At 49.8% G+C, this 10,749-nt stretch overlaps 1 protein-coding gene across 1 annotated transcript; it reads right to left on the reverse strand.

The window, feature by feature from the left end:
* Positions 1–3,206: 3,206 nt before the first annotated feature.
* LOC149331142 (uncharacterized) lies at positions 3,207–7,685 on the reverse strand. Its single transcript, XM_089555881.1, has one exon. The coding sequence runs from the start codon at positions 7,683–7,685 to the stop codon at positions 3,207–3,209; it is 4,479 nt and encodes a 1,492-aa protein (XP_089412007.1).
* Positions 7,686–10,749: the final 3,064 nt, after the last annotated feature.

A 10,749-nucleotide genomic window follows, 5' to 3' on the forward strand; every position in this document is an offset into this window, starting at 1 on the left:
AATTATATGCTGCTTGATTCCTATCGTTTGCGCTGTCCATGCGGGAGAGAGACGTTTTATATATTTGTTATTCTTCTTGGGAGCTTCATAAAAGAGGAGGAAATACAAAAGATTAGTAGTTGACTGTCCTTTCATTGTTCATATTAACATGTGTACAAAGACAATAATCTATGGAGTGCAAGTTTTAACTCATAGCTTATAAGTCTAGTCATGACTGTCCGGGACGACATCACTTGTTCAATAAGCCAATATTTCTTAAATTTGTGCTAAGAATACTTTGAAAAATTATAACTTAGGTTTGGTGAGGGAGGTAAAAGGTTCGCAATATGACAGTTCAACCTACTGCAGTTCGATATGTCACTGAAAATCATGCAAAAAATTCAATTCACTCTTAAAAACAAAGGTAGAGAAACTGAAACTGTCTCTTAGACCTATGTTTTTGTACGCCCTGGCGTATACGGTTTCGCGATGGTTGAAAATCAGATTGTGAATGCCGTCACCGCCTTACAGAGTTCGAGCTTCAGCTGAAGCCACTTATGTTAATTTTACATTTCACTTGACAGCTGATCTCTTCTGGCACACGCAGCGGTTCACTACCCGCTTCGTTCACAGCGTTGTGGAGTTTTCGCAGAAATCTATTTTTGAGAGGGAAGCTCTCATGTGAACGAAATTGCAGAATTTACAAATGTATTAACCCTGAAGTTAAAAGTTCTTTCATTCAACACTATCTTGTTCTGCAGATTCACTGTGAGAACGTGTAGGAATCAGTGAACATCATCACTAGATAATTGTAAATGCTGCAACTAGTGTCCACGACGCCTAGGGTGGTAAACGATATCACTGAAGACGAAGGAAAGAAAATTTTCTGGCTCTTTTCTGGAGGAAGAACAAGTTGTTCATATATTTTTAGTCTGAGAGAAGGAGCAAAATATTCTATTTTAATTCTTTGTTTTTCCAGACTACAGAAAACGTATACCTTTTGTGCACTTCATGTGTGCCTTATAGCTTAGTTACTAAAGCTTTGTTTTTTTTTCCTCTTACGAACTAAGGGTTTTTTGCGGAAATGGTATGTGAGTGCGCAGTTTCGCAAGCTTATGGGTAATCGTCATCATATGTTCAGATGGACTGCCCAAAAGGATATCAAGCAAGAAGCCAGCAAGCATCAAGACATGAAATACAGGTTTCGCCACCATTTGTCGTTACCGCAAATAGGCTTCTAAAGGGTCGCCAACAAGTCTTCGTCAGGCTTGATGGCACGAGTTTTATTTCACCTGTGGGAAAACTCAAATGGTCGCTCTCAGGGACAAAATGCGGATTTTTATATCACGCAGATATTAACGTAAATGAATAGAACCACGCAATTCATACCTATTGGGAACATATATTTAATAAATTGGGAATCAAACTCGAATCAAATGACTTTTTTTCAGTATTAAGAGTCAAATTGCAGCAACGTCATGGCACACAGTGCTAGAAGAAAGCTTGTAAAAGCTTGACAAACGCCAGCACCTCGTTCACAAAGCGAAACAGGAGGAGGCAAAAGAGAGCAAAATAAAGGAAACCCTTACAAGCATAGCCACATCATTATGTAAAAACCATGTACATTTAGCTGACAGGGCTAAAATTGGGGGCACAAAATTGCACATGTAGGAATTGCTTCAGTAATGATGCATGCACTTTGTAATAATAACTGGATGTGTTAATGCATGCATTAAGAGTTTTTTGCACTAAATACTTCAACATTTGGCGGCAATATTTAGTATTGGTGTGAAGAATCTTCCAAATCAGAATACTTCATATGCTGTATTTTTAGCACGCGGTGCCACGGTTGCAAGTTTTTCTTGTAAAGGGTCATTATTTTTGCGAAAGGCGTTGTAGCGCCCGGCGACGCTATAAAGCGCCGGCGCTGAGATCGGCGTTACAGCGCTCGCTAGAGGAAAATAAAGACGGACAGCGCGTGCTCGTGGCGCACGCCCGGCACGGGTAGTTCGGAACTGGAAGCCTGCCACGCTGGTCGTCTCTCTGTGGTGCTCCGCTGCGACCCCGCTAATACCTCAACAGTGGTGACCCGGCGAACCGTGCCTTCTTTCTCAGTGGCGTTCCAGCATGGCGTACTGGCAACACCCAAGTTTCGACCCGCCGCTCCCGGCGTTCCGGCCTGCAGGCGTCGGCGGGTGGTTCGCCCAACTGGAGGCTGCGATGTACCTGAACGGCATCACCATCCTGCCGTTCAAACACGAAGTCCTTTGTGACATCCTCCCGGCCGACCTCCTGCGTCGGTGTCACTGTCTGTCTGGGACGTGAGTCAAAAAACCAGAGAGGTGTACGTCTCCAAAAACAATGTTTACTGCAACAATAAAAATCAACTACAAAACTAAAAAAAGCAGAGGTTACATAACATAGATGAACATGCAACAATCAGGCAGAGTTCCCACACGCAGGTGGTTTCTAAGAACAACGTCAAATAATTCTAATTAGAGTCTTTTGAGTCCATGTAGAAATCGAATGAATGATAATGAAAACAGTCCAATCAGTACTCAAGGTGGATGAGGAATGTCGCTAGAGGAGACCTCGCCGGGGCCTGCGGTGCGTAGCCGAAGGAGCGTCACGACGGTCCGGATCGTTGCCGGGGTGCGTCGGCCTGGGAGGGCAGCCTCAAAGCGTGTTTCCTTCACCGGCGTCAAAACTCGAGTCCCCTTGTCTACCCTCGGGGCGGCCGCACGGAGGGGACGCCGTGGCATACCGACCTCCTCGCCCCGCGGGTGCGTTGCGCCTATGTATCTTCGCGGCCGTGGTTTCACACGCACTTGCGGTCCCCGAAGCCGCGCGCCCACGCCGTCTGGTTTTCTTCGGTCTCCGTGTAAACGATTATTGCTTCCGCGCAAACGCGCGCACTTTGCACCGTCTGCTTCGCTCTTTCCCCGTGGCTACGTCGGTTTCGTCCGCTGCGTGCCACAGTTTCTATCTTCGTTTCCTTTCTTGGCGGGGCGTCTCGCACTCAGCCGTGACAAGTACCCCCCACTTAAGAGTTTTCCTACGAAGGAAAACTGCTCACTCGCGTAATATGCACAAACACGCACACACAAAAGTCACAAGAAACCGCACAGTTCACACAGTATGCACACAAAGAACAGCAAAGCACGAACATATATAGATACTTCTTTCCTGCGGATATATATGCATGCTAGACACGCTGAAAGCCACCCTTAGTTCAGCCTACTAAGGAAGTCTGCCCCCAAGTTTTCTCTTCCTTTTATGTATTCGATATGGAACTCGTACTCCTGGAGTGTTAAGCTCCATCTCATCAATCTTCCGTTCGACCATTTGGTTTTTGTCAAACACTGTAGGGGCTGGTGGTCTGTTTGCACCCTGAAATACGTTCCATACAGGTACAAATGAAACTTCTTTATTGCCCACACAAGTGCTAAACACTCCTTTTCTACAGTCGAGTAGTTTTGTTCGCATGCACTGAGCTTCTTGCTAGCATAGGCCACAGGGTGAAGTATTCCGTCTTCCTCCTGCATCAGCACTGCGCCTAGGGCTGTCCCTGATGCGTCTGTGCGTAAAACAAATTCTTTGTTTACATTAGGGGCCAGCAAGACGGGCGGTTGCGCCATTCTTTCTTTAAGCTTGTTGAATGCTTCCTGCTGTCGGTAACTCCAGTTTACTGTATTTGGTGCCCCTTTCTTTGTCGTCTCCACCAGTGGGAGAGCTATGTCTGCATAATGTGGAATGAATTCTCTGTAGAATCCAGTTAATCCCAAAAAGGACTGCACCTGCTTTTTGGTTGTCGGCCTTGGTGCCGCCTGGATTTTCTCTACGATATCTGGCTTCGTCGCTATCCACCCCATCCCTATCTCGTATCCTAGAAAGGATACCGATTCAAATCCGACCTCGCACTTTGTGGGGTTCACCGTCAGGTTTGCCTCACGAAGTCTCTCAAACAGGGTTTCAAGCGCCATCAAATGTTCCTCCCACGTGTCTGTGGCAACCAGAATGTCGTCTATGTAGTGGTGTACATCATGAAGACCACCCAGTACCAGTCTCATTAGCTTTGTGAACGTGGCCGCTGCAGTCTTCAGGCCAAATGGCATGAATCGAAACTGAAATAAGCCGTTAGCGCATGAGAAGGCTGTTTTTTCCTTGGAACCCTCCTCCATAGGTATCTGCCAATACCCTTTCGCGAGGTCGAACTTCGAGAAAAATTTCTTTTGTGCGACGCTCGCAAACACCACGTCAATTCTTGGAATGGGCTCACTATCGGGGATTAAGACGTTGTTGAGCCGCCTGAAGTCGACACACAGTCGATTGGAGCCATCTGTCTTCTTGACGACTACGAGGGGTGAGTTATAGGCGGACTCCGTGCGCTCAATTATGCCCAGTCTAAGCATTTCCTCTACTTCTTTCTCGACTGTCTTATGTGTAACCAGTGGCAAAGGGTACTGCCTGACGTGTATAGGCTGCTCAGTGGTCAGGCGCAGCTTGCACTCAAGAACCTTCGTCTTTCCAGGCAGGTCTGAGAAAACGGTGTCGTATCGTTCGAGAAGACGCTTGAGTTGCGCCGTCTTTTCTACTTCTAGGGCTGGGTTAATCACCGCGTCCTCTGGTCCCGATGTCTTCCTTGCATTGAAAGTGGGCACTTCCTCTCCATCCGGCTCTTCACTGATGACCATGCAGGCGATCATTTGGTCGGCATTAGGGCTCCTTTCTTCATATCTCTTCAGCATATTTATGTGGAAGATCTTCTTGTTTCCGTTCACTAGCAGCTCGTAGTCTACTTCATTCTTCTTCCTTGTTTCTGGAAATGGACCTTTCCACTGCATAGTGAGCTTGTTCTTGTCACTCGGCAGCAGGATCAAGGCCTTTTCACCAGGCTTTAGCTGTCGATTCACCGACTTGCGGTTATAAAATTTCCTGTACTTCTCCTTGGCAGCATCAAGGTTGCGGTGCGCAATCTCGCATGTTTTATCCAACCTCTCTCTCAGCTCCAGCACGTAAGTATACGTGGTTTTCTGTTCGGCTTCCAATTCCTTATTTGACCAAAGCTCTCGAAGGATAGTCAGTGGTCCTCTGACGGCTCTGCCGTACAGCATTTCGAATGGCGAGAAGCCCAAACTTGACTGCGGAACCTCTCGGTATGCAAATAGCAGTGCTGGAAGGTAACGATCCCAATCAGCAGGTCTTTCCTGGCACATTTTCTTCAACATGTGCTTGATGGTCCCGTTGAAGCGTTCAACCAAGCCATTACACATCGGGTGGTATGGGGTTGTCAGCAGCTGCTTCATTGATAGGAGACGACTTATTTCCTTCATTAAGTCTGAAGTGAAATTTGATCCCCGGTCCGTGAGCATCTCTTTCGGTACTCCGTACCGCGAGAACATTTCAAGCAGCGCTTCTGCGACTTCGACTGTGTCAATAGATTTTAGCGCGATGGCGTCTGGATATCTTGTCGCCACGTCCACCAGGGTGATGATGTAGCGATTTCCTTTCCTCGATGCAGGAGCTATGGGTCCAATAATATCGACTGCCACTCTCTGGAATGGCATTTCAATGGTAGGCATAGTTCCAAGTGGCGCCTTCCCGACTTTTCCTTTGGGTATCGTCCTTTGGCATATGTCACAAGATTTGACATATCGCTTCACGTCACTTTGAATGCCTGGCCAGTAGAATTCTTCTGTTATTCTGTTTGTCGTGTTCTTGGCCCCTTGGTGACCAGCCATAATCGAATCATGGCCTAGACACATGACAGCCGGTCGCAATTCTTTGGGTATCACTAGCTGCAGCACTTCTCTTCCTGAGCTGAACTGACAGTTTCTGTATAAAATGCCGTCTCGTATGAGAAACTGAAATGTCGTTCGGCATTTCTTTCTTTTTAGAATTTCTCCAACCCTTTTGAAACAGTCCGCCAGTGACGAGTCGTCTCTTTGCCCCTCCGCTACACTCTCGGGAGTCACCTTCAGCAGCTCCGCCGCAGGTACCTTCAGTTTAGATGTCTTTCCCTGCGCTGCTTTTCCTGCTCTGGTCTGTACAGCTGACGAAATCATCGGTGTTTCGTCCCTTTTTTCTTCCGCGGGCTCTAAGCTGCCATTTCCCTCGAGCGAAACTTCGTACGCGCGGGTCTTTACAAGTGTTTCCTCTTCACTTCTCTCCCTCAGGCCTGGGTCTTGTTCCGCACTGGGGGTCCAGTTGGCATCTGGGTCGTCAACCTTTCTTACGCCCTTGATATTCCCTAGCACTAAGTCGTACAGCGGTTCGTCTAAGCATTTTGCTACCACAGGTCCCGAATAGTATGGCGTAGAAATGCAAATAATTGCCTCCGGAAGGTAGCGAACCGTGCTGTCCACCAGTAGGACTGACGCCAACTGACCGGTAAGCTCCTCCTCTTCAACTAGGCTCCTTCTCACCAGGACAGTATTTGTGCCACTGTCTCTCAAAACGGTGATCCGCTGTCCATGAATTTCGCCCTCGACTACTGGCATCGGCAACTCTCTGACAGCTTCGTGCTTAGCTGTTTTAGTTTCCGGCATCTCCCGCTCGGCCTTTGCGTCCGTCTTACGGGCTTCCTCGGCGCCTGTGTCATCTTGTCTCGGATGCACGATACATGCGGCCTTCTCCTGAGTTCGAAATCTGCATTCTTCTGTTCGATGGCCTCTTTTGTTGCAATTCTGGCAGATTAACTGTGTCTGCCCTCTGTTTCCTCCAGACCTACAGTCCGCGGCGCGGTGTCCAATACGATTGCAGAGGAAACACCTCGGGGACTGCTTGAATGTGCCACTTTGCACTCCTCGCTTTACTGCGTCTGCATCGGAACTTCTGCCGACATCTTCTTTAACCTTGCTTAGGTTTCTATGGCCTTGGGCTTCCATGAACTGGTCTGCGTACTCTGTCAATTCTTCCACTTTCTTCAACTTCCTCTCTTTTAGAAATACGGCCAGCCTTGGGTGACAGCAGGACAAAAGCTGCTCTGCCACCATGAGGTCTTTCACCCCTTCGTACGATTTTTCTACCTCGGCCATTTCCAGCCACCGTTCAAAGTAGTTCGACAATCTCGATGCGAACTGCTTGGCTGTTTCCGCATCGTTAGGTTTGCTACCTCGAAACCTTTCACGAAAACCTTCTGCGGTTAAGCGGAACCTCTGCAGAAGTGTCTTCTTCACCTTATCATAGTCTGTCGACTCTGATGCGGGCATTCTCCCAAAAACTGTTAAGGCCTCTCCTACCAAACAAAGGCTCAAGGCTGTTGCCCACTCGCTCTTATCCCATCCTTGTCCTACTGCTATTCTCTCAAAGCGATGCAAATAGGCATCCAAATCGTCACGCTTATCGTCAAAAGGAGCCATCAGCTTTCTTGGACAAACAGCTGTTGGGCGTGGAGCCACAGTACCTGACGAAAATCCTGTCGCCTCTGGCATCGCTTCCACGCTAGTGTTAGCAAGGCGTAACTTGAGCTCAAGCACTTCTTTCTCCTGTGTCATTCTCTTTTCTTCTAGTTCTGCCATCCGCTTAGCTCTCTCTTCTGCTTCAACTGCCTGTTCACGAGCCCTGTCGCTCTCTTCAAGCGCCTGCTTATGCGCCAACTCCCTTTCCTCTTTGTGTCTCGTTTTCTCCTCCTCATAAAGAGCCATCGTTTCCTCTTTCGTGAACCCGAGCTTTTCGGCTCTCAACATAAGCTTGTGGAGGTCCATCTCTCTGGCTTCAGCACGAGCACAAGCGTGTTGACATTAACGTTACGACAGAGTGACGAATGAGGATCCTGGCAGGCTCGCCATTAATTTTATGTCACTGTCTGTCTGGGACGTGAGTCAAAAAACCAGAGAGGTGTACGTCTCCAAAAACAATGTTTACTGCAACAATAAAAATCAACTACAAAACTAAAAAAAGCAGAGGTTACATAACATAGATGAACATGCAACAATCAGGCAGAGTTCCCACACGCAGGTGGTTTCTAAGAACAACGTCAAATAATTCTAATTAGAGTCTTTTGAGTCCATGTAGAAATCGAATGAATGATAATGAAAACAGTCCAATCAGTACTCAAGGTGGATGAGGAATGTCGCTAGAGGAGACCTCGCCGGGGCCTGCGGTGCGTAGCCGAAGGAGCGTCACGACGGTCCGGATCGTTGCCGGGGTGCGTCGGCCTGGGAGGGCAGCCTCAAAGCGTGTTTCCTTCACCGGCGTCAAAACTCGAGTCCCCTTGTCTACCCTCGGGGCGGCCGCACGGAGGGGACGCCGTGGCATACCGACCTCCTCGCCCCGCGGGTGCGTTGCGCCTATGTATCTTCGCGGCCGTGGTTTCACACGCACTTGCGGTCCCCGAAGCCGCGCGCCCACGCCGTCTGGTTTTCTTCGGTCTCCGTGTAAACGATTATTGCTTCCGCGCAAACGCGCGCACTTTGCACCGTCTGCTTCGCTCTTTCCCCGTGGCTACGTCGGTTTCGTCCGCTGCGTGCCACAGTTTCTATCTTCGTTTCCTTTCTTGGCGGGGCGTCTCGCACTCAGCCGTGACAGTCGGCTCACCTACTCTGCCTTCGGCGGCCGGCCATACGATGAGCTGCGTGCGGCCGTCTTGGCGGACTTCGGCGCCTACTACGTTCCGCCGCCGCTCTACGACGCAGCGGACCCGTTTTCGCCGCCGCCAGCCTCTGCCCCTGCACCGGCCTCGCCCGCGCCCACGCAGCCTTCATCAGAACCCGGCCCGCCTCAGCAGCCCCTCGCCGCATCGCCGCCACTCCCGTCCAGCGTCTGCAGCCCGGCTGTCTCTCTCGACGCCATACCAGGTGGGATCCGCACGAGTTCCGCCTCGCGTCCTGCTCCCACTACTATCCGACCCGCGTCTCTGGCTCTGCCTCCTTGCGCTTCAGTGGCGTTGTCGCCAGAGCCTCCTGCAGCCAAAGACGACTCTGCGGCAGCAGCCGTGCCGACATCTCCATCTCCCTCGTCACTACCGCCAACAGCTCTGCAGGCCTCTTCTGTGCGGTTGAAGCCGTCGCCCGCTGATGCTAAAGAGCCCTCGACAACGACCAAGCCTGCTTGTCACACTCCCAGCCCCTCAGAAGGTCCGCAGAGCACTACTCGTCATCAGGAGCAGGATGAGAAAGCCAACCCGATGACAGCAGTAACAAGCACGGCGATCGCCTCCAGCCCCACTTTGCCTGAAACAGTTCCTGACCCAGTGTCAGCGCTTGCTCTCAAGCCCGACCATGCCCACACGCGCATCAGCACTGGCCAGTCGCTCCGGACGGCCACTCGCGCTTTACCCCAGCACCTGGAATTGAACCCGGCAACTTCCTCCGTCATCACCACAGCTGTCACCGTTGTCTCGTCGGTCACACCTGTGCCAACCCTAGTGGCCGGTCCGCACTGCTCGCGCCCTACATCAGGGGCACCTGAGCCATGTAAGCCAGCCATTTCCACCTATTTGGACGACTTGAAGCTGGCGCTACCGCAGCGACACGACACCACGCTAAAGACCACATCTGTCCACGGAGCCGTTTCGACCGCTCCCTTGCTTGTGACGGCGTACTCTGTGTGCTAGCTTCCCGCCGACATCAGCTGCAACGGTCCAGCACCAATGACACTTGTGCCAGCGGGCAGCACTACAGTCGGTGACGGCCCCACCATGGCCTCCATTGCCCTAATATGCTTTGTCAGCTCGGCACTCTGCCTCATTCGCCCGTTGCGCAGCAGCCAGGCTCGTCCACCTGAGCCCGTGCACTCCACCCGACGGCTCTTCCCGGACCCTGACATGAACTTACTGGACACTCATTCCCTCCTCTCTTCCACCGAGTCCACATTTAGACGTTCCGTCTAGGCGGGGGGCCCTGTAGCGCCCGGCGACGCTATAAAGCGCCGGCGCTGAGATCGGCGTTACAGCGCGCGCTAGAGGAAAATAAAGACGGACAGCGCGTGCTCGTGGCGCACGCCCGGCACGGGTAGTTCGGAACTGGAAGCCTGCCACGCTAGTCGTCTCTCTGTGGTGCTCCGCTGCGACCCCGAAAATCCTCAACAGCGTCATAACGTTTCAGTAGAAGTGTGTTCGACAAGTTCAGCAGTGGATGTTTTGAAATACAGGTCTTATGTCGTGGAATATATGTTTATTGAAGTATAGGTCTTATGTACGGGTCATAAGGTGAGTTTGAAATTATCCTTACAGCTTTCTTCTGCAGTCGCTAGAGAAGTTGATGTCGGTCGTTTTGCCCGATACCAAGTAGCCGCACGTTAATGTGAATGCGAAAACTGAATGGTTTAAAAGTAATTGAATTGAATGTGTCCTGATAGAAAGTAACGGCATGTAAGAATACCAACAAGTAGAGGAAGTTCGAAGTGAGCTAGGTCAGTATCTGTGTTCCGCTGCATATTTTCTACAAAATCAACACCCAAGGTCTCCATTACTGGTACCAAATCTGTGAATGAAGCAGCAAAACTCAGGATTATATTTGAATTAACTGGCTTATTCCTAGGGCCAAATAGAACTGATTTTGTCTTCGTGAGGTCTATAGTTAGACAATTTGGCTTCAGGTACTCAATACATCAAGCACTTCATTTGCTTTTCTTTACAAGCAGGAATAAACTGTGATATGAGGAAAATAACTTTGTAGTAAGCATAAATGGGAAATGAAATATTTGCATCTGTGTTAACAAGGCCATTATTGTATAAGTTGAGAAGGAGCGGTTCATGAATGCTTCCCTGCAGAACGCCGTGTAGTAATGGTTTGAAGCTGAAGCGAGTGCTGTTTATCTGCACCCTTT

Source organism: Amblyomma mixtum, chromosome 8 (assembly GCF_055824585.1).
Source record: "Amblyomma mixtum isolate Tamu chromosome 8, ASM5582458v1, whole genome shotgun sequence".
NCBI lineage: Eukaryota > Metazoa > Arthropoda > Arachnida > Ixodida > Ixodidae > Amblyomma > Amblyomma mixtum.